Source organism: Atheta coriaria, unplaced genomic scaffold (assembly GCF_025399875.1).
Source record: "Atheta coriaria isolate IRGN ID8LTWV9N9 unplaced genomic scaffold, Caltech_Dcor_3.1 hic_scaffold_9_pilon, whole genome shotgun sequence".
NCBI classification, from domain to species: Eukaryota; Metazoa; Arthropoda; class Insecta; order Coleoptera; family Staphylinidae; genus Dalotia; species Dalotia coriaria.
The window spans coordinates 12,320,319-12,343,273 of NW_027045451.1; the positions used below are offsets into that span (position 1 = coordinate 12,320,319).

Sequence of the window (22,955 nt, forward strand, 5' to 3'; positions counted from 1 at the left end):
CGCCGAAGCAGTCGCATGATTCACCTGTTGTATAATTAAACATCAACACGTGTGCGCAACCTAATGGCTTTCGCTATTAAGGGGCTACACACACCAAAAATTCAGTTTCTTCTTTAAATTAATAGTTTTATGTAGAATATATTTTTAGAATGGGATGTGTTGATAGGCTATGCGTTTGTTCTTCTAATTGAAACAATGAGAATTTAAGTACAGACTAGATAGTAACGCATGGCATTCATAGTAAAACTAATAGAAACAGCGAGTCCATTACATGGGCGGGGGCGCGCTCTGAGCGAGCCCTGCGTACGAGTTATTTACACAATCATAATAATTAGTGTATCATTCTAGTTATTCCTTTATACGCTAGCTATAAATATCGATATACTTGTTGCGCACTCTTCGGTAATCGTAACGACGCTAATGATGATTACACTGATCCAGTGATCTTTAATATAATGTCTTATTAGTAATTATTATTCGCAGTTATCGTCATATGACCATCTTATTGAATACCAGTAATAGTAAAAATTACTCACACGCTACACGTTTACATCTCGCTACGGCTACGCTCAAGTTTCACACCAAGTCCGGGTGCGTTCGTTTCGCTCGTTATTTAATTGTTCCGTAAGTCGCATTTTAATTTGTTTCTATGATTGACTCTGTACTGGAATAAACGGTGTGTTGATTTATCAAACAATTACAAAATGAGGCAAATCCGCACCGCAGATAACATAGTCAAACAAAACTCGACCGATTCAAATATCACAACATGTTTGCTAATTTTAGATTCTCACGTTTATGACAAAATGGCAGATGGCTTCGTCCTTATCAACTCAAAAAGCACGCGACGAAATTAAAATATGTATCCGTAAAGCATGTTGTGTGAATCAAACAAATTAACTTCGTTTCTCGCCTAGTAAAATTAGTTACATATTCGCAAAGCAAGAGTTTCGCGGTTATCACAAAATACACTTCGTTTGTTTACACAATAAAAGCCTCAAAATCGAAAAAAAGCGGGGAACAACTCTCGCGTACGTGGAATATTGTGAAGTGTTTTGAAAAATCTCCTGATATTGCAAAATGGAATGTCTCCACATGTGTTGGACGTTAGTTATTCCTGAAAGCCATGCGAGGCCTTATTACAACGTAAATCATCTTCAGTTTGACATTGCACACACACACGCAAAATGTGAATATGTTTGCCACTGGTTTCTTCGAATCGACTTTTTTCAAGGTACGAGTAATTCATCGCGCAAAATTCCAAACAATTAAATTTCGTAACAACATTCAACGTGTCTAATAAATAAATAAATATTAATCATTCGCTCGCTTGGCCAGCCGCACACCGCATGCACGCATATCAAACATTCAAAGTCATAACGATACAAGTCGACTCATTCTTAATTGATACGAATGACAATGGATGAATAGCAATATCGCAATTTGCATTCATGCCAACTAAGAATCAATCACAACTCTAGTAAATAATTTCTCACAAATTTCCGAAATAACAATAAAAGTTAAACCAAAAATTATTGTTCCCGATGTCAGTAAATAGCGCGGCGTTAATTATTTGATTGATATCTGTTTGATTCATTCGAGTGTTCACAGCATCTGCGACTTGCGACAATTGCACAGCCATTTGATGATGCGCGCGTTGCGTTCAACTATCGACGGCGGTTCGCTAGGGCGGTACGCCGCCGGCGCACAGTAATCGCCGTTGTCGATGGGTCGGCTAGAGTCGATGGTCGACACGTCCGAAAAGAAGACGGGCGACTCCGACGAGCGGCTGTTGCTGAGCATGTCTTCGTAGCTGTCGGACGTGAGACCGAGGTGCTCGAAAAACTGCTCAAGATGGCTGACAGGTGGCTCTGGCGGACGCCAGTATCTGTCACTGATATCCGACTTGGAGCGCAGGATTGGCCGGTCGCGCTTGTACCGCAGGCACTTCTGTCGCTTGAACGTCGACGGCGGGGGCAATTGTGATGGCGGTTGATGCGGCGGTACTGGTGGCGGGTAAATCACACGAGTGCGACAATCGCCTTCCGCGCAACAATAGTACGATGAACCCCGCTGTGCTGTGTGCTTGATCCGGAATCTCTTCTTACTTCTTGAAACTAAACAGAAATAATCATTAATTACTTCACTATTCTTGTGTCGGTAAAAGAAATCAATGTTTACTTGTCGTGGTGGAGGCGCCGGTTCACTCCGCTGGGTGTAATGCCCACTCGAACCGCCGCTGTCCCGGTTCGATAAGCTCTTGTTGCTGCTCTTGTTCGAGCTGGGTTCGGCGCGACAATGCAGGTCGGGTAGACTCTTGTGACAGCGCTGCGCGTATTCAGCGGGTGGGCTCAGCGGACCCAACTGCTCAACGCTCAGTTCTTCAGCACTGTCACAAACGAGTAATTGCCGTAGTTTGTTCTGCAGCAGGTCGCTGCTGCCAGAGTGCACCGATCTTCTGTGCGATAATGGCGGCAATGATCTCGACGGTGAAACAGCCATGTCTGAAATTAATATGCACGTGTTAATCAGAGCAATTAATTAATTAGCTTTCACAACAATTTGAAGGGCTAAATAGACTGTCAAAATAATCAACTTACATTGCGGTAGTGTAGTCGGCCGATAATTAATATTATGTCCTGTCACATTAACTGATTTGCTCCGCGTGTAGGTGCCGTAGCCAGCAGCAAAGTTGGGCGCCGGCCGCACGGGAAGCACTTGAGTATTATCACGAACCACCTCCGACTTGACGTAGAAGGGTTTGCTCTCGGCGAGCAGCTCCACCGCCGACTTACGCTTCGAGCGCATGCTCTGTGACTTGGTCAAAGTTGGGTACATCATGGTGGCCATAATGCAGCTGCTCTCTGACTTGTTATGCTTAAACTTAGTGATAAAATAGGCAGTATATTGTGTTACTGTGGAGTAGATTGTGCATTATTTGAGACTTGCAACCCAGATGATCCAAGTTGGGAACCATCTCCTGCAATAACAATATATTGTTCAATTTCTACCACCACTTGAAAGCAGACAAGCATGTAATAACAATCAAACCATCTTTTTAGTTGAACACAAAACAGAAGAAAAAAAAAGAAGAAATGGAACAATAGCGTTTCGTAAGTCCATTCTATTGTAATTATAAATTTCACTTCATAACAATCAAGTCTTTGCAAGTGTTGCAAAACAAGAACATCAGCAGGAAGTTTAAAATGCGCAAAAAGCCAACAGAAACGCGTGTTCTTGATTGCATTAAAACTCGAAGAACTTTATGTTATTAATTAACGCACTTCGCTGTAGTTTCGAAAAAAAAATTATGGAAGTAGGAAATGGTGTACGTGATTGAACGATTGAAGATTCGCACGTACCTGGTTAACTTCCTAGTCGAGACATTTGAGCGGAGACGCTCGCGTTTGTGCATCGATTGTTATTGCAAAACGATCGATCCCCGTCGTTGGCTATCACATGGTGGCTGCGTTTGTGTTGTACACTTTAGAGCCATCAAAGCCATCGGAGCCATCAAACTTCGTAAACACTACTGACCAACTGACAGTAAAGCACGGCCATCTTACATTCGGCCCAGCTGATTGTGTGTCAGGCGTGTTCGCTGTGCACGCATCTTCAGCGCTGGCGTTGGCTGCTAAACTTGTGTTTTGCTATGGTTGTGCTGTGCGCTGCTAGTGCCGCATATGCTTGCACTCCTCTTTGCGCGTGGGAGGGGACATCCTGGTTGCAACGACGCCAGTGAACTGAAGAAACAGCCGCAAAATTAGCTACCGGCCAATGTCGACAGATGGCGCGTGAAACTTTAAAACTTTTCCGGAATACCGGAAATAGGTGACTATAGATTATTCGTGGTTTATATGTTACTATAGAGGTTATAGCACAATTTTTGTGGTTTAAATGAGATATGTCTCAGATTTTATAAAATAATTATTCGGATGTGTCCTCACGTCATTTTGCTTGACCATTCAGACACAATTGTGCAATTAATGCTGAAAATATTGATATGGATGTCACAGATGATGACACGTCCTCTCCACTTAACTCATCTCTTTTAGAATTGGCCAGATTTCAGCCCAAAACCAGAATTGAAAGAAAGAGTCTCAAGGCAGTGCTGTCTGTTGAGGGCATGGCGCTGTAGTTTGTTTTAAAAAGTGAGGTTAAGTGTTGCACTTCAGACTTTTCTTTTATACCTGTGTTGTGGTGGGACAAAGTAATGATGAGGGGACTCACGTTTAGATAGCGCACTTCCCAGAACAGGTTTTCGCAGGTATCCCCTGGTCACACCCTTGCGTTAAGGCAATCATGTATCGGGTCTTCCCCCACCATCATTTGCGGGTTGGGACTATATAAAGGTATAAAAAGGCCGCGATGGTGAACCGAAGTACTCAGTCGTGTCTGAATGATCAAGTAGAAGAATAGGCTAGAATTGCCCTTCCGCACCAGCTGTACTTATGTACAAATTCCATGAACAGCAAGTTTCCATGGTAACGACGTGTTCGTCTGGTTGCCTGCATTGATGCAATAACCAATGAGTTCATAACCACACTCCAGCCATACCGCTGTACAATGTAGCTATACTTCCTAGTAAATTACGTAAGAATATTAATTAGTATACGTGCATAAATACAATAAATAGCATGTTTGAGAAATGCTTTTTATATTTAACAAAAATATGTGTTCCTCTTCAACTTAATTCACAATTCTAAAATGTACAATCGATAAATAAACATATATAACAATAACTTAATACGATATTGCGAAGGTCCATATTTACAGTAAGTACAAAAATTATTAACTTAAAATCAATGCCATTGCGCGCATCTCAGTCTTAAAACATAGTTCAAACTCAAAAATTATCTACGGATGCGAGTCACTCGTTATGAACTATTATAGGAAGTTGTCGATACGTTATTATTGGGCGGTTTGCCGCGTTTTATCACCGGCCGCGGCGGATTAATCGGTTTGATTGGTCCGAGCGTTAAAATAGACGAAGCAAAGTCCTGCGGATTAGTCGTATTCTGTGCATCCACGCTCAAAATCGGCAGCGCGAACATACCACCCGAGTTTGTATTCGGCAGCGGGATATAATGAAAAATCCCGAATTTCGTCAAACGCTGAGTGACGCCGGGACTCTTCAGATCAATCAAAGGTATTCCGAACTCAGGCCCGACATTAGTCCTGTGATATGTCTTACGGTGTTTAATCAGCATCGCAACCGACGGAAACTTTGATATACACATATGACACTCATATTGTTGGGTTCCTGTTGGTATTTTCGGTTGAGGGGGTTTCATAGATGTAGTAGGTTGGGATGGAGTAACCCCAGGTGGATTTACATCATCTGTTAAATCCACAGTCGGTGAGGGTGCAGCATCGTCTTTCTTCTTTTGCGGAATGATGCACACTGCACTATTGAGATTAATTGATACAGGAGTATTACTACCCGAAGAGTCCAGAGGTGATGCAGAGTCTTTATTGCGGGGGGCAGTTGTGACTGTGATTCCACGTGCAGCCAAAACGCTTGCTACTTCTTTAGCCTCAGCGCGAGCTTCTTTCTGTTTAGGAGATATTGAAGGTTGGATTGTTGTCAGTGTAATAGACTCTGATAAGTGCATTGTATTGGGATCTGACACATTTCCCTAGAAACAAGAAAATGCAATTAGATTTAATACTTTGAAGCATTCCTAATTAATAACATACCTGTATACTTTGTATCTGTGGTAAACTTGAACTTTTCTGTGTGACAGCTACTACTTCACAGTCGGCATCGTCATTTTTATCAGGTACCAAAGTATCCATTTTCATTTTCTTCATTTCATTAATTTTCATTTGATTCTGGCCGTTCAATAATACTGGAGACCGTGACCGTTTCATGGGTTTCACATTTTGTTTGGTAGGTGGTGGAGTTGCGAGGGTCTGTTGAAGGATGGGCATTCTGGGCCTAGGTTGTCGTGTTCTTTGCTGCATTGGCGCTGTCGGTCTAGATTGCGAAGCAAGGGAAGGTCTTCCACGTGGAGAGCGATGATTAATTGGAAGATGCATCATTTGATTTTGCGGTGGGTATCGTATGCACGGTGTTGGCTGTCGTGGTGGACCCGGTGGCACTGGTGGTCCCATTTGATTTTGTGGCCTCTGGTTGTGTTGTGGATGCGGATATCCTGGTGGTGGGGGTGGTTGGTAATACATATGACCTCCGGACCTATCATTTATCCAATATACAAACTCATTAGCAAAATGTCAATACACACACACACACATGTTATCTACAGATTAGAATACTTACGGATAATGATATCTGGGAGGTGCGTTGTGTTGAAATGTAGGTGGCGGTGGCGCTGCCTGCGGCTGCGACTGTTGTGGATATATAGGCGGAAGCACTGGGTAATTATGAACGTTATGCGGTACCGGTGGTTGCGGCTGCTGAAAGTGCTGTATATTGATCAGCACATTTTGCTGGTGCATCCCGTTGGGCGTCTGTAGACCATTCTGCAACCTTGATACTTGTTGCGCAAGTTCCTGCATTGGTATGTTAGAGATAGAAGCCAACGAGTTCTTAGCCATCATTGCATTTGACGCAGGATTGTAAGATTGCTAAAAAAATTTTCAAATAAATTCCAAAACTCAAAACAAAATTCGGAGTAAAATATTACCATTGCTGCGTCCTGCGGTACATAATCAGGATCACTAGTGGTGAAACCCAAATCTTTCGCCCGATCATTATTCTTGAACAAGCTTGTCAGGGATTCACTGTTTTCCAAGGTCCCAGGCGTATGTACCTCCTCAATTAACTCATGACCAGGGTTGGGATCTGTTGCCAGCAAGCCAGTTTTTATTCGAATTTTCGGTATTTCGGGCGTAGGGTTATCAGGTGGAGGGGTAGGTTCACCCCCAGGTACATTCTCCGTCATTCCATATGTAATCTTTTCATCCGATGCGACAACCTCCTCAGTATCTTGAAAATCTATATTCTGCATCGCGTCCTGCTGCGGAACCTCTTCCGCGGTTAAATTTGCATCTGTATTAACCGCATCAGCTGCATCGGAACTTACTTCAGAAGTTTCAAAATTCGTAGGTTCTTTTTCGTTTTCTACGATTCCGTTAACGCTGGTTTTCGATTTAGGATGGGCAGGAGATTTGCCGGTAACAATCCGAAAACCTTCGCCTTTACTACCCTTAATTCTCAACTTGATCGGCTTGTCTGTGTGCCGCTCCAAAATAACTTTCGGCTGTTTTATATGATGACGAAGCAGATGTTCAATAAGATACTCTTCGCTAGTGAAGTTAATGTCGCAATCCAGGCAATTTGTACCACCTTGGGATTAGAAATAAAAATAAAACACTTGCAAATATTTGTAAGCGGACACTGCTATCAGATGATAAGAGCGTTGAAGAACATGCAGCAGTTATATTGGATTGTTTATCACGATTGAGTAAACGTACAATATTTCGAATCGAAAGTAAACAACAATGTTTGTCGTAAAATAAGTAAAATAAAATATTTACCTGAACGGTAAAGCAAATTTCTCGAGTTAATGTTTACATGGACCATGGTTGGACTGTAAATAAATTAAATAATTATTTATTTATGTGTTTACTTATTTCATAAATAAAAATAATGTTAATAGTTAAATTATCTATTGTTTATAAATTATTGCCACTCACCCGCATGGTAAAATAAATTTAAATAACAATTATTTGATTTAAATTGAAAAGTTGAAGGTTTCCGCCGATGAAAATTTAGACGATTTCAGGTTGCGCGTGTCGAGTAGTTATTATGATGCGGCGCACGTTTCGTTTTGCTTTTGTTTGCGTTCGTCGCGAGCGCCTGCTTCTGCTTCAATACACAACACAAGCCCGCGCGAACATTTACGCACTAACATCGAGGTTCAAATGCGGGTCTTTCGCAGCAGAGCGAGCACACCGCGCCGCGTACGCCATGCCATGCTCCAACTCGAACCCACTGTGGGTCCTACGGCGGCGGTCGGTGGTGATAGTGGGGATGAAACCTGCCGATGGTATTTGTTCCGCTGTACCGGCTCGCCAACTGCTTAGAACTTTCCACATCGGTTGCCTGGCAACCCGAGGTCCAAATGTGTTGGCAACCGCAACGGGCGAACCCACTTTCAGGCATAAAAAAACAACAAGGATGGAAATGCCGAGCAAAACGCAGGCGTGACAGAGATGCGCGTATAAGTAGAGGTTGTGTGTGTGTGTGTGGGACCACGATTTATACTTTCGAAATGCTTTTGACGCAGCTGTACTGTTCTAACCAACGATTCGGAGAATTCATAACCATTTATTGTGCACCACTGTGAACGGATGTGTCGAGTGTAATTACGCTGGCGCGCAAGTGAGACGGGCTGTCATAAGGGTGGGGATAGCACCATGATACAATCGTAATGCGGAGAATGCGGGGCCACGTCGTATCAATAAAACCTAAAATATGCGTCAATCCTAGGTTGCGCTGCGTTGTAATTTATGTATACATTCTGATTACCCCACAATATTGCTTAATATACCTACATAAACAAAAAGCTTCTTTATGCACTCTCCAATGTTTTATACATGAAACAGCTTTTTAGCAGAATACAGCCTAATCAAATTTTATTGGTGTTTAAAAGTTTGGCGAAATTATATTTTTCGAAGCAGATATACTGGTTTTAGTAAGCGGTACCTAAAAAAAGCAGGATCAATACATCCCCTCCATTTCCAAGGGTTCCGAGAGTGGAATATTCCAAATTGGATTTAATTTCAATGCATATCCCCCCACATGCCCACATATCTCACTCAGAGGTCATGTTTTCGTCGAGCTTACGAAATGAACGACGCCCACCGCAAACCTAAATTTAATTTCACGCGTTTCCAACGCACACAACGCTACGAGACCATTAGGCGAGTTATTATTTATTCCGCTTGGGTTTGAAAAACCCCCACGTCACGCGAAGCCTAGCGAACGGCGGGTGATGGAGCTATGTGCTGTCACTTGATGTGAAGAGAGCGCGCGTCGGATCGGAAACACCGATGCGGCCTCCCCTCTCGCCATGCGTAGTGGCATCGTCTGGTTTATTTAAAGAGGTCAGCCGCGTCTGTGCGTTGTTTATGCCTGTGTGTGTGTGTGTGTGCAATAGACGAAACCGGTTGTGCAGTGTTCAGACTGTTCCGACAGAGACGGTTGAGACCAAACCATGGCTCACCACGATATGAAAAATTCAACTCAACGCGAACAGCGTTCGCGTTTCCGTCGACAAAGTCCACACTCATATATTTTATAATGATAATTTAGATAATGGTAATGGTTATTACTACTATTATAAAAGTTTCATATTATTATTGTTGAGATAAATGGATTTATGATGTACTTAAGTAATTATTGAAAATTTCCCCCCTTCATATTTGAAAAAGTCATTTTAAATGCTAAGCAGGTCGATTGATTAGTGTTATTAACGGTGAAACTCGTTTTAGTTCTGAGAAATGTGCTGGAACAAGCACAAAATGTACGTTTCTTCGTAATCACCTCTCACTTCTCGCACAAAAAACGAGGATAGTTGTCGAGGTTGTGCAGGAGAAGTGGAATCCTACTACTCGCCTCGTAGTCCGTTCTCGCTCTCGCCTATGAAAGCTTTCTCTACTCGGATCAACTGCATCCGTATCGGTTTTCCGTGGCCGCCCGGTTGCTATGCCATTAAGTTCAATTTACAGCGTTGCCATGTCGCGTTCAAGGCTATATCTATAGCGCCTGAGACCCGGGTCTCACTCACGCTGCTTGAACATGTTTGGTTTTGAGAAATAGCAAACGATCGATTGCCACGTAGCATGCATACATTTCGGGGTACTCAAGTCAAAGCTTGAGTAAAGCTAAAGTACTCACGAGGTACAGACTACAAGCGACATTGTCCCAGGAGGGGGAATCGAGTGCCGAAGGAAGACTGTACATAATTTGTTTGCGCGGAATGCTAACAATAAGTAAAAGAAGCATTTTCAAGCTGCTTTATAACGTCGAGTGAGCGATAAAGTTAGCCGTATGGAGGTTCATTCGCTTGCTGACAATGCAAGATTAAATTTGCTGATATAAGTAGGATGTGGTTGTGACCGTAGTTCTAGAAAGTCTACACAACGTCTAAACGCATTTCCTGCGACGCCGCTTACATTTATCAGCAAGTTTTGAACTCTAAACGGAAATAACTTATCTTGGTGAAGCTTGAAAATGGGATTGCGTGACTTATATAACATTTATAGCGGCGTTTACATGTTCACACAGGCTTGACTCAATCAATTACTTTCCGTTTCCTTCTTCTTTTCAAACCAAGTTTTTAAGGTTAGATTATAACCTAGCGGCGAACACGAGAATCACAGAAAACTGAATATGTTTCCCAGGCAACCATATGTACATGTCATGCATATTTACAATTCAGTGAAATTGTAGGTTATATTGAAGAAAACTTGAAAGCTTGACCTACCTTTTTATGTTTTGGTTTCTCGCAACAGTTTTTCTTGGAACTTTTTCAATAACGCCTGGATGTTTGCTTTTTCCATTAGATAAACGTCGATTTTTTGCTGTTGTTGATGGACGCACTCTGTTTCTACCCGGGTGACGTATTCTCACATGAGCAGAGTAATACTCCTTTATGAATGATTTTTGGCAGAATTCACATGTTACCCATTTAACCCTCTTCAAGTAACATTCTTTTATATGGTTGTTGTAATAGTGTATCGACAACACTTGCCGACAACTGACACATTCCATTACGGGTACATTTCCTGATGTAATAGAATGGTCCCTTTTTAAATGCCGTTTATAACTGTCGAGGCGGGTATACGTCGTGGAACAGAATACACAACTCACTGTTTTATCATAAACACAGATTTTACAATAACCGCCAACTTTCTTGCCATAGATGATTCTTCGACACTTTTTGCAGCGTTTCATGCTGATGAAATATTTGGAATAAAATGAATCGGAGCTTTGGCGGAACACCGGGTAGGGTACTACCAGGTAGAAATTATATGTTTCCCCCTTCTGTGGACTCTGGTGCCCTCACGACAGTCTGTCGTACCTCACACACGTGTTACGCGGTTAAGGTATACCGGTTTATATGTATCGTTCTTCGAATTAACTGTCAAAACTTTTGAATGTGCTTGGGCATCCAACCGCTTTCTTATAACCTCGCACCCTTCACTTTTTCCACATGTTTCAAATTAGCAACGTTGCCGCATGTTAGCACTATCTCACTTCTTCTATCTCTTTTATTTCAGGAACCTTCATTATTGAATATATTGGTATTCTACAGTTGTATTAAAACAAAACAGGCAAGTAGTGCAACATCATTGACAACATGGTCCCGATGACCATGATTGGTAGATAGCTTGCTGTGAGTTGTAATAAAATTGATATTTTAACAAATGGACAGCACCTTTGATGTTGTTTCAGCCTAGTTCTGTAATCCTACCATGTTTGAAAATGCCTCAGGCTATGTAGGGGAAAGGGGGGCAAAGTGGGCCCCAAAAGCGAAAAAAAGGGAATTTGTTTACCTTTTTTCACTCGTTACACTATTTTTTACATCCTAGTTCAGTATTTAATATTAATAAGCCGTGTCTATCAAAATAAAAAAAAAAATTCAGAATATGGGGCAAAGTGGACCCCCACCCATAAAAATTTTGCTATTACCTTTGTATCAATTTTTTGCCTATATTATTTTCTTTTTTCATATCTTACTTCGAATTTGTTGTGTATAAGTTGTTCTTGCAACTTCATCTTATTTATCCAAAATTTTAGGGGGCCCTCTTTGCCCCTCAATTTTTTAAGCCTCCTGAATTTCAGGGAGCCCACTTTGCCCCCAGGGGCCCAATTTGCCCCCCCTTCCCCTATAAAGGTTAAGCTATGCATTACAGATTTTCCCCTCTGGTATTATAGATGTCGTAACCGTGTAGCTTTAAATTATGCACCATTGAACCAACAGACCGCAAGCTACAGGGGGAGAACGAGGACGGGTGGATTGCCTCCCCTAAACAGAACACAAGTTATGTGAACCATAATAGAAATTGGCGCATGCGCTTTGCTTACTTCATCTTTCGTTGTGATTTCAAACCGAATGAAACGAAAAAGCGACACTAAAAAGAGACATACATATTCGTGTTTCAAATTTTCTTCGTCTCCTCTTTGTGCGATGCTTCGCAGAATCCCCACTCCCGTCGCTATGCATATACCTCTGGGTATAGGAAATGAAACGTGGATTTGACATGGAGAAGACGTTATAGCTAGCGCGGTAAATTATTTATACGTACTATTTTTTAGGTTAATATTTTAATAGTTTTAGTAACATTCATTAAGTATGCCAAAATCTAATGCCCAAAAGTGTCGTGAGTATCGGCAGAAAATTAAACAAAATAAAACGAAAAAAGTCACAAAAATTCAACGAAACGTGTACGTGAATTTCGTGCCCGCCAAAGAGCATTATTAGATGAGCAAGATAAGTATTTGAATATTTCATAAGCAACAAATTTACGTAAATTTAGCAACATAATAGTGTGGCTAAACGAGGGCATTACGGCGAGCGTTCAATCAATCGAGTGTTTAACAACGTTTAGGCACGTGATGCTTGCGCGATTTTTCCCCCACTCCTGATACTACTTTCGTCTCCTTCTCTCGCAGTGCAGTGTTCTGAAGGTTTCACTTCAATCGCGTGTGAACTGCACACATGATTTTTTCTGAGATTAGTTTGCAATCTAAAATTATTTAAAAGGTATAACGATGCGACAGCTTTTAATGGCGGCAAGGTTAAGATCCTTTGATTTTGTGAGGTGGGGCTAGTAGTCCGTACAAAAAGGTTAGGATACAATAGGCAACCCAAAATGCTGAGAATTAATAATATGTACAAAGTGAAGCAGTCGTGCGTTCAAAACATAACTTTGCGTGATCTTTTCGCTAAATTAAATTAATAGAACTTTAAGGAATTTCCCAAATTCTATATTCTCAATATTTTTCTTTTTGCTTTCAGCAAGTTTGCAATCTGTCGATTAGTCTATTACCTGTACCTGCGACCTTTTGATAATTTGCTATAATCTGGTCATTACCCATTTTACACTTTCTTCTCATAACTGTACTGTCTTTCTCCGAATCATATAAATCCACTTTCCTGGTTTTCACTAGATGTCCAATCCGTTCTTATGTCTTACATCTTTACTAGCTTACCTAGTGAAGAGTTGTTAGGATTTCCTCAAGAACTTAAATTCAGTCATTATCAGATAGTCACAATAACAAGTTACAACAACAATATATAGCTAAAACAGGCAATTAATCACTCTGAAAGAGAGCATTTAAGTCAATGCCCTGGTTTATTGATTAATCAATGTTATTATTCACTATTCACCCCACACACAGCGCCGCGTGTATACTTTTGGAACTAATCATTACTGACGAATAAAGTGCCCAGCCAATTGCATACTTAAATTAAACGCGCAGCATACAAGCCTATTATACACATAATTTTTATTTTTCAAGTGTATTACTGTGTTTACAGTCACATATCAAGATGATGAATGTGCAAGATATAATGAATACATTTCCAGAAATTCCTGAAGATGCATCGTTGGTTACGCCGCTGCCCGAAAAGTCAAAAAGGTTATATCTGAACGCTTATGAAGCTTTTAATAAATGGAGAGAAGAAAACAATTTGACTTCTTCATCAGAGGAGGTGTTGTTGATATACTTCAAAGAATTGGCCACCAAATATAAACCTTCCTCCCTATGGACACAATACTCAATGGTGAAAAGTACTCTGAATATACATGAAAATGTAAATGTGGATAAATATCGTAAACTGACTGCATTCTTAAAAACACAATCACAAGGATTTACTCCCAAAAAGGCATGTAAATTCACATTGCAGAATATTGATGAATTTCTACGAACAGCATCACAATACAAATATCTACCAACAAAAGTATGTTTTAAAAGAAAACACAATTTATTTTGTGTTACTAACTTAATGTGCTTTTAGGTGGCACTAATAATGGGTGTAATGGGGGCTTGTCGCTCCAATGACTTATATCAAATGAAAATTTCTGATATTCATGATCATGGAAGTGTATATGAAGTAAGAGTACCAACAAAAACATCAAAATATCGGAAATTTACTATCACTGGTTATTATTATGATATTTGCAAGCAATATCTCAGCAACAGGAGACCAGACACAAATGTATTTGTATTCCAACAATATAGATGTGGCAAATTCACAAAGCAAAGAATTGGTGTAAACTCGTTCATTAAAATGGGCAGGGATGTAGCCAACTTCTTAAAACTACCAAATGTTGAAAACTATTCTGGGCACAGTTTTAGAAGTTCTTCAGCAGCTATACTTGGACAGACTGGTAGCTGTACAATACAAAAACATGAGTTTCTCCTGCCATCAACACAGACAACTCAAGTTGAAGAAGTGTTTATTGATGAATCAGGCAAAAATGAATCAGATGCATTTAATATTAATATGGATAGTTACACAAACTCAGATTCTGATAGTGATGCAGATTATCCAGATTCAGTAACGGATAACACAGACACAGCTGCAGATAATACTGATTCAGAAAATAAAACTAATGAGCCTGCCAATAACAGCCATTATTTTGATGGAGTAGAATCAACTAATATGGATCTGAATTTTGATATTAATAAAATACCAGCCTTGGCTTTTAACGACTGTACAAATGTTACTATTAATATTACATATAAATAATAAATTATTGTAAGTTTATAAAAATAATTAACAACACGTTTTTTACATAAATTTGCAGACGATAAAATGTTGACATATAGTCATATTTTAAAATTAAAAGGTCTTTTGATTGTCGCTCCATCTACTGGAGATAAATGAAAGTACATTATAGATTTCCTTTCACATAGTTCATGTTAAGGTTGTGTGGTGGCTGAAAACCGGTGTTTCTGTCAGCACTGTATATTGTTTGCGGTTCTGAAAATCCGCGTATGCGGGTCGTGTGTGTTTTCAATCTCAACATCCGCCATCGTTAATGTAACATCATGTGTTTGATTGTTTAACAACAAAGTTAATAATATTACCGTGTCGTACCATTATACCTTACATCCAAAATGGGAGTCCCCGCATTCTTCAGATGGCTGACGCGCAAATACCCTTCGGTAATCGTACACTGCGTAGAGCAAAAAGTAAGGTTATAAATGATGTAGAAAACATGCTTGTCTAACAAGAATTTATTGCAGACCATCGATGTCAATGGCGTTGAAGTACCCATTGACGCTTCCGAACCGAATCCCAATGGGGTAGAGTTTGATAATTTGTATCTTGACATGAATGGCATTATACATCCTTGTACACATCCTGAAGACAAGCCTGCCCCTCGCAATGAAGATGAAATGATGGTTGCTATTTTTGAATGTATTGACAGATTGTTTAAAATTGTAAGACCTAGAAAAGTCCTGTACATGGCTATTGATGGGGTTGCACCCAGAGCTAAGATGAATCAGCAGAGGTCAAGAAGATTTAGGGCCTCTAAGGAAACTGTAGAGAAGATCAATGAAATTGAAAGGACCAGGGCTGAGTTACTGTTAACTGGTGCCAAGTTGCCACCACCTAAACCTAAAGAGGAACATTTTGATTCTAATTGTATTACGCCTGGCACGCCATTTATGTCGCGCTTATCACAATGTCTGCATTATTATGTACATGATAGACTTAATAATGATCCTGGCTGGAAGGATATTAAAGTTATTTTGTCAGATGCAAATGTTCCAGGGGAGGGAGAACATAAGATCATGGATTACATTAGGAAACAAAGAGGTAACATCATTGCAATAGCAAAAACGTTTTAATAACAAATTGATTTTTGTAGCTCAACCAGATCATGATCCAAACACTCAGCATTGTCTTTGTGGAGCTGATGCTGATTTAATCATGTTAGGACTGGCAACACACGAGCCGAATTTCACGATTATTCGAGAGGAACTTAAGATGAATCAGCCAAGGCCTTGTGAATTGTGTGGACAATTAGGTAATTGAAATTCTACATTATCAAATATTTTCTTATTTTAATTCCGAATATTTTTAGGCCATGTAATGAAAGACTGTGTTGGACTAGAATCGGTTGAATCAGACGTTCCGGTTGCGTTTGGTTCAGAAAACGAATTTATATTCGTTCGCCTTAATGTTCTCAGAGAGTATCTTGAACGAGATTTGGTGATGCCCAATTTGCCATTCCCGTATGAATTTGAGCGAGTGATTGACGACTGGGTGTTTATGTGCTTTTTTGTGGGCAATGATTTCTTGCCGCATTTACCGAGTCTGGAGATTCGTGAGGGAGCTATTGATCGTCTCATTACTCTTTACAAGGAAGCTGTGTACAAAACTGGCGTAAGTGAAATATTATAAACGTAGAATTAGTTTAAAATTTATGTGATTATTGTAAAAGTTAGAAAAGTTCAATTTCAGTTGAATTCAACTTGATAAAAACGAATTATTTCATTTCCCATTTCTTCTTGTTCATTTTACAGGGTTGGTTAACTAACAGCGGCGATGTAAATCTAGAACGCGTCCAACTTATCATGAGCCAACTGGGAAAAGCCGAAGATGAGATATTCAAACGCAGACAACAAAATGAATTGAACTTCAAGGCCAGAAATAAAGCAAAGAAACGCCGCGAACGCGGATCGTTCAATCAAAACAGACCCAATTGGTCTTTAGTACGCGGCACCCAGTTTGCACCCACCGAAGTGGGAAAAGCGCAAACATTAACAAATGTTCGACACGAAGCTTACGCCATGCGAAAGGCGGGTATGCACACGGAGGCGAAATTGCAGAGCACCAACGCGCAGGATGCTTTAGAATCGATGCTTATACCAACTGACGGCAAGCCGGCTGAAGAACAACAGGAACAATCACGACGAGCACCCAAGCGAGCGCATGATGATAGTGACGACTCAGAAGATGATCAAGCTCACGACGAAGTCAGATTGTGGGAGTCTGGCTTCAAAGACCGTTACTACGAGAGTAAGTTTGATGTCACACCGGATAACTTGGAGTTTAGGTATAACGTCGCTTTGCATTACGTAAAGGGCTTATGCTGGGTTCTAAGGTATTACTATCAAGGTTGCGCGTCGTGGAAGTGGTATTTTCCGTATCATTATGCGCCGTTTGCTTCTGATTTCGTTAATATTTCCGGACTTAGTACTGAATTCGAAATGGATACTAAACCAGTGAGTCATATTTTAAAATTATTCTAATGTTTTGTTACATTGTTATTTATTCACAGTTTAACCCATTGGAGCAACTTATGGGGGTGTTTCCTGCCGCTAGTTCTAAGCATGTGCCTGAACCATGGGCCGAACTCATGAGTGATCCCGTAAGTGTATATTTAATTTAAAAATATTGATTTTCATTGTTTATTTTATATTTTTACGCTAGGAATCGACAATTATTGATTTGTATCCAGAAGATTTCAAGATTGATCTTAACGGTAAGAAGTTTGCATGGCAAGGAGTCGCATTACTACCATTCGTCGATGAGGAGCGCCTTTTTCTGCGCTGAAGCCTTATTATAAAAAGTTGACTACTGCTGAGAAGCTGCGAAACATTCGTGGTGACGATCGACTGTATCTATCAGTTGATAATAAGTCGCATTCGGTATTAAAAGCTGTCTACGATCAAAATCTCGATTCTGATGCGGAGATTCAAGTGAGTATCGATGGTATGCAAGGGACTATTCTCAGCTCGGACGTAAATATCGAAATTGGAGGCATGTTGCCATCGCCCATTAAGTGCCTGCCAGCTCTGGAGGATAACTCGGCTTGCTGCGTGCGTTTCCGCGATCCGAAGTATACGCGAGGATTTGTTTTTCCTGCTGAGCGTCTAAAGGGCGCAAAAACGCCTCCGCGTGTGCTTAAACCGGAGGATTTGGATGAACAATCGAATAGGAACTGGAGACCGCAGTTGGGCATGGCACCCGCCACGCAAAGGTGATTTATATTTTGTTCAGTGGTTAATAAATATCATTCGCTGATCAATATTTTTGCTTGTTTGTTTGTATGATTGCAGGGCGTTTGTGTCGGACGCCGGACATCGCTTCCTCAATCATCACGCTCCGCGCAACTTCCAGAACCAGGGGAATTACAAGCAGCGGCAAGGTTAGTGAAGACGTTTGCTTGCGTTTGTGTCCCTCGCGGGGGTGGCGCAAAGCAAGGAAGAAAGAAGCAATTGTTGGCAATGATGTGATTGTGAAATTAGGCGTGTGAGTGGTCGTGACGGTTGCACAAAGCGAGGCAATTACGCGCCTCGTCGCCGACTGCGCCGCGGGCGTCAGCGTCACACGCGCCGCGTAGACAATATCACAATAGATGGTACACACTGATACCGCACCGCCCTCATCCGAGTTTCATTTACAAGTTTTCATTCATTTCTAATGTTGAATTTTATTGCATTATTATATTTCGCTAGTTTACCGGTATCCGGCTACGAAGGAAATTGAATTACTCTGCGATTTTATGCGGGGAAAAACCGGTTATTGCCTAACCGCATTGGTGTGAAACACAATTTTCCAATTCACGCGTTTCCTTTCGTTTAACAGAGACACAATAATGACTAATAGACGTTAGACGAGCGTGGTACGAATATTAAACCGAAAGGTTGTTGGTTCGGCTATCGTTCGGGCTGGACGCGAGTGTTGTTTGTTGGGGGAGGTGGTCTTTGCGCGCCGTGCGCATTGCAAGTATTTTATTCGTGATTGACAGACAATGGGGCAATGGCTACCGGACGCACGATTGTTTATTTTAATTGGAGATTGTCCGCACGCGACCAGTCACTGTAATTCAAACACTCCAATAACATCATTTTGAATTTGACGGGGCGTTAATACAATATTTTTTTATCTGCATCTACATCACGATTTAAATGAAAACAATTGAAATTTTCAACTTATTTATAGTTCGTAATCAGGGCTGTAATGCCTGTAATTCGTTTGAAAACATCGTGGCAAATGCATTCGCGTATAAGCCGGGCTGAAAATGTTTAACTGTTAATTACAGTAAGCATCAATGAGGTTTTCACCGGCAGCAAGAGCCGTTAAGTCCTCTCGACCGCGCGTCTATTGCATTTTTCAGCCGTGCGCATTCTTTCTACATTTCTGTTCCTTTTAACGAATTCATTGTTTCGCTCACCGCGTTTAGCCACTCGAGACGCAAATCGTTCCTTTCAAACGAAAGCGGATTGGAGTGCGCGCGCGATTCTTTCGGCTTCACACAATCGGCCGAATCCAGCCCGACGGCAGCGTGCTGTACCGTTTTTATTCACATCACACCGAATGCGAGATTTTTTTATTTGCTATATTTTCAGACAATTACGGCGGCCAGGGAGGCTACAATAACCGCCATAATCAAGGCGGTAATAATTATTCTTCCGGCGGGTACCAAAGCGGGGGATACTACCATCAGCAAAACAGCTACGGCGGCGGCGGAGGCGGTGGCGGGGGTTACAACAATCGCAACAACAGTTACGACTCGAATTGGAGGGATAACAATCGCGGTCAATCCAACCAGCACGGCGGCGGTGGTGGACAAGGCCAGGGTGGCTCTCAGAGGGGTCGCTTTGGTGATAAGCGAGGAGGTCGTGGGGGTTACAACGGTGGAGGCGGCGGAGGCGGCTACCAAAGTACTGGCTATCGTCGGTAGGACGATATCAAATGATGAAAATATCGTGTTCTTATCAGATATTTGATGATTGTACAAATTAATTAAGCGATTAATTACTATGTACGCTTAATTCACGCATATTTCTAGTTAAAAGCAATTCATTTGTAATTATTATTATTTTTTATAAATAATATTATTATATGGTGTCGATTTCAATTTTATACGCTGTGTCTGTTCAAGGAAAAAGATTCACAAGTAAATTCTGTATTATTTAATTATGATTTGAATAATTTGTGTCTTGCCTAACGAGTAGCGTCCCGGCGAGTTTGATGAACGGAGAAAATATTATCTTTCAAGGTAAGTAAAGGCGTACAGGCCGTGCAGCGCACGCTAAACCAACAATTCCTCAATCAATTTTGTTTATTTAGGACCCGCCACGTTCACCTGTCACGTTTCATTGACATAAATATTTTAAGGAATTCCTCCTCGTCCGGCGTCGTTATTGTGCGCGGCAAAATATTATGTATTTGTTTAGCTCACACGGGAGTTTTGTTAGGTATTTACGTTTTACTTTCAACTAATTTTATTGCTTCATCGCGTTTGTGTTCTGCTTCATATATGGCGTGCGCACTTAATTGATGGAATGTTGTGATTTAAACTAGCAGCGTTTCAATCAAATCAGTATCAACAACTTTACTGCCTAGGATAAAAATGTAAAGTTGTATGTTTAGTTATAAATTGTTCCTTATTGTAAAATGTCATAATAAATATGAGAAGAAATAATTTTACGTTTATTTGAACTGCATTCAATTGTGTTTTAGTCGCACTAGAGAATTTTTTTTGCAGAATTCAGCAATCCTTTAGGCTTTTACCTCTGCTATATATACAAATAGTGTGAAAATATTGCTTCTTCTAGAACATGTTGCAGTTTTTACTAAACTGCGAATAACTGTAAAATTACAATAATTTTCTGAAATTCCTTCAATCGTCTTTATAATATAAAAATGAATAGCAAAATCTGTTGGTAAGCGCATAACTCAACAACGCCTAGACCAATTTGACCAATTCTTTTTTTTTATGTTTGTTAAAGTCCAGGGATGGTTTTTACGGCGAGAAAAATTCGAATAATTGCCGGGAAAACCCTAAAGACAGCTCTTTTCTATAGGATAAAAGTTGGCATTGAGATTCAATCATAGTTATAGTTAAATAGTTGAATCCGAGATGGCGTGCTGAAGTACATTATTAGCAATTCTTTATATACCTAATTAATTTCTTTAAAATAAAAAATGTCTAGAACAAGAGAGTAAAAAGGAATTACATTTTTATTAAACACTACCGGGATGAAGCTAGTTTTAATACCTAAATGAATTTTTTTTTAAATTTCCATAATCGTAAGATTTCAATATTTCAATTAAATTTATCCGATCTGTTGCATTTCCCGATAAAGCCCAGGTGAAATCTCGTCGATTTCACCTCGCGTTGAAATCTCATGAGAAAATCGCAACTATTTGCAGTAAAACGTCTTGCGTATTCCGACCTGCTCGAGTGTGCAAATCTCGCCGCGGTGGCGCGACGCATTTCCGCGTCGCTAGATCGGAACACACGTATTCGATGAGCACGCACAAGGAGCTCCCGTCGCTATCCCGGTGTGGCCCCCTCATGCCTCCCGGCCGCTAGCTGGGTTGACTTATGTGGTCCGCGGCTCCCACACGACGCAATCAACTGCACGGTGACATGCACATATGAAGGAATGCGAAATCGACGCGAAATCGTCTCACACGTTAATTTGCCAAGCGACCCGCGCGGCCCGCCAGCGACGACCGCGATTTTATTCAAAATCGTTGACATGTGCACACGAATTCCGGGTGCTGGAATACCCCGCGCATGTTGCCGTCGGTGGTTGACTTTGACGAGCACTTCAGAATTCACAAATTAACTCTCTGCGCGTACGTCGGGGAGGCTCCAATTGCGAACGCGGCGTTCCCGGCTTCACAGGGTTTTTAACGAGCACCATGCCATCGCTCGATATTTTTGGTGCCGCGTACAATTATAATTACATCAATTTACTCTGTTTTTCGTACATTCAAACTGACAAGATTTTATTTTGAGTCCTTTAAAAACTTTTAATAAAATTTATATTTAATTGATGCTGGTTTTCAGGGTAAAATTTTATTTTATTCGAAAAATGCAGATTTTTGATTTTGCTGTTAGTTTTTGCATATTTTTGGCACCGTCACGAACATTCTATATTCATGCTTTATCTCGAGACGAAGAGTTCGTGCGGCGCACGAACCGGGGGGATTCCGGCGCGCTGGGGTCGGAAAAGAGCGCGTCAAGTGGTTTGCTGTGAGGGTGCGGGCGACTGGCGACGGGGACCATACGTGACCTAACAAAGGCCAACTGCGAGACCGCTGCTTCTGATTTAATGATGTCTTGTTTTAATTGCTGACAAATTGCCAATTGCTCGAATTCAACTTTCAACAATCTTGCGCCCACCACGTGCGAGCTCTTTTTATTCATTGCACGTCATTGCAATTTGCAATCACGTCAAACATCAATCATGCGCAATAAAAATCAGTACGTGTAAAAACAGGAGTTTAGTAAAACTTGTGATCAAGATTTAGCATTTTTTCCTTCTGAATGTGGATATTTAAAACACATTTAGTGACCGTTTGAAATCCCTAGTCAGTTTGAGTGTAATTGCCCATGCGTTTAGGCATCAATATCCTGGAAAGTGCAAGGCGCAACGATAAAATGAAATCACGGTCCATTTCCCAGCAATATCACATCGTGCATCTCGTAAATTTTTCAACGAACGTGAAGAGCGTCGAACGCGCTCCTGGGGCAGCAGCACCTATGTGCAGATGTCGCTGGTTATGGCACAATGGAGAAATATTCAAGTGGCAGCCTTAGGTAGCGACTGCTCAAGTGGGTATTGTGAATATGCCCGCGCTAGGCGCGCTGCGCTGCTACCCCCAAAACCCTCTTGTGCATTTTCTATATACGGTCGGGGCGCGCTCACCTTTATGCGCGCAGGCAGCCACTTTATCTCGCATGCACGTACAGCACCGCCCATTGTCTAACTGCTTCCCTAAAAAACATTCCCCGCGTGACCCCGCCGCACTCATGCGCCAGAGGTGCCAAAGACCAAACATAACGAACATGCCTAAACGCACACGGCCGTATTACACACGTATGTGCTTTGTCTTGAGCGCAAAATTACAAACAGCCTACAATGGGAGTACTTGAGAATTTACACCTTGATCTGGTACGATTCAACGATTGCTTGATATCCCGTTCAGAATGTC

The 22,955-nt window shown here is 41.1% G+C and overlaps 4 protein-coding genes and 1 long non-coding RNA gene across 6 annotated transcripts; 3 read left to right on the plus strand and 2 right to left on the minus strand.

Moving 5' to 3' along the window:
• Nucleotides 1-118: 118 nt before the first annotated feature.
• Nucleotides 119-3,742, minus strand: LOC135798228 (protein FAM110B). The gene is given in 5 exon segments (XM_065311003.1): nt 119-2,072; nt 2,075-2,117; nt 2,182-2,504; nt 2,601-2,980; nt 3,363-3,742. Coding segments are annotated over 4 exon segments (1,083 nt in total). The 5' UTR covers nt 2,851-2,980; nt 3,363-3,742; the 3' UTR covers nt 119-1,605.
• An 893-nt stretch (nt 3,743-4,635) lies between these two features.
• Nucleotides 4,636-10,860, minus strand: LOC135798227 (serine/arginine repetitive matrix protein 1-like). 2 transcript variants are annotated; one of them, XM_065311002.1, is made up of 6 exons: nt 10,458-10,860; nt 7,504-7,556; nt 6,651-7,312; nt 6,284-6,591; nt 5,701-6,199; nt 4,636-5,639 (listed from the first exon to the last, which is right to left on the minus strand). In XM_065311002.1, the coding sequence occupies exons 1-6, from the start codon at nt 10,742-10,744 to the stop codon at nt 4,878-4,880; spliced, it is 2,571 nt and encodes an 856-aa protein (XP_065167074.1). In that variant the 5' UTR covers nt 10,745-10,860; the 3' UTR covers nt 4,636-4,877. The 2 variants fall into 2 exon arrangements, with proteins under 2 accessions (XP_065167074.1, XP_065167073.1); XM_065311001.1 differs by lacking the exon at nt 10,458-10,860 and adding an exon at nt 7,663-8,601.
• LOC135798229 (uncharacterized) lies at nt 10,484-11,401 on the plus strand. Its single transcript, XR_010549680.1, has 3 exons — nt 10,484-10,612; nt 10,896-11,079; nt 11,254-11,401. It is a non-coding gene; the product is annotated as an uncharacterized lncRNA (long non-coding RNA).
• Nucleotides 11,402-13,191: 1,790 nt separating this feature from the next.
• On the plus strand, nt 13,192-14,766 carry LOC135799155 (uncharacterized). The gene is made up of 2 exons (XM_065312176.1): nt 13,192-13,940; nt 13,998-14,766. The coding sequence occupies exons 1-2, from the start codon at nt 13,530-13,532 to the stop codon at nt 14,730-14,732; spliced, it is 1,146 nt and encodes a 381-aa protein (XP_065168248.1). The 5' UTR covers nt 13,192-13,529; the 3' UTR covers nt 14,733-14,766.
• A 164-nt stretch (nt 14,767-14,930) lies between these two features.
• LOC135798812 (5'-3' exoribonuclease 2 homolog) lies at nt 14,931-19,922 on the plus strand. Its single transcript, XM_065311777.1, is given in 10 exon segments — nt 14,931-15,178; nt 15,233-15,809; nt 15,862-16,020; nt 16,078-16,379; nt 16,520-17,221; nt 17,278-17,367; nt 17,430-17,541; nt 17,544-17,979; nt 18,059-18,147; nt 19,352-19,922. Coding segments are annotated over 10 exon segments (2,877 nt in total). The 5' UTR covers nt 14,931-15,103; the 3' UTR covers nt 19,687-19,922.
• Nucleotides 19,923-22,955: the final 3,033 nt, after the last annotated feature.

Bases quoted from the DNA above. Each gene is read 5' to 3' on its own strand.
- LOC135798227 (XM_065311002.1), bottom strand. From the start codon at position 10,744: ATGGAATGTGTCAGTTGTCGGCAAGTGTTGTCGATACACTATTACAAC. The intron at 7,313-7,503 runs GTAAATATTTTA...TCTAATCCCAAG, and splicing joins AAATTTGCTTTACCGTTCAG to GTGGTACAAATTGCCTGGAT. The intron at 5,640-5,700 runs GTATGTTATTAA...TCTTGTTTCTAG, and splicing joins CACAGATACAAAGTATACAG to GGAAATGTGTCAGATCCCAA.
- LOC135799155 (XM_065312176.1), top strand. From the start codon at position 13,530: ATGATGAATGTGCAAGATATAATGAATACATTTCCAGAAATTCCTGAA. The intron at 13,941-13,997 runs GTATGTTTTAAA...ATGTGCTTTTAG, and splicing joins ACAAATATCTACCAACAAAA to GTGGCACTAATAATGGGTGT.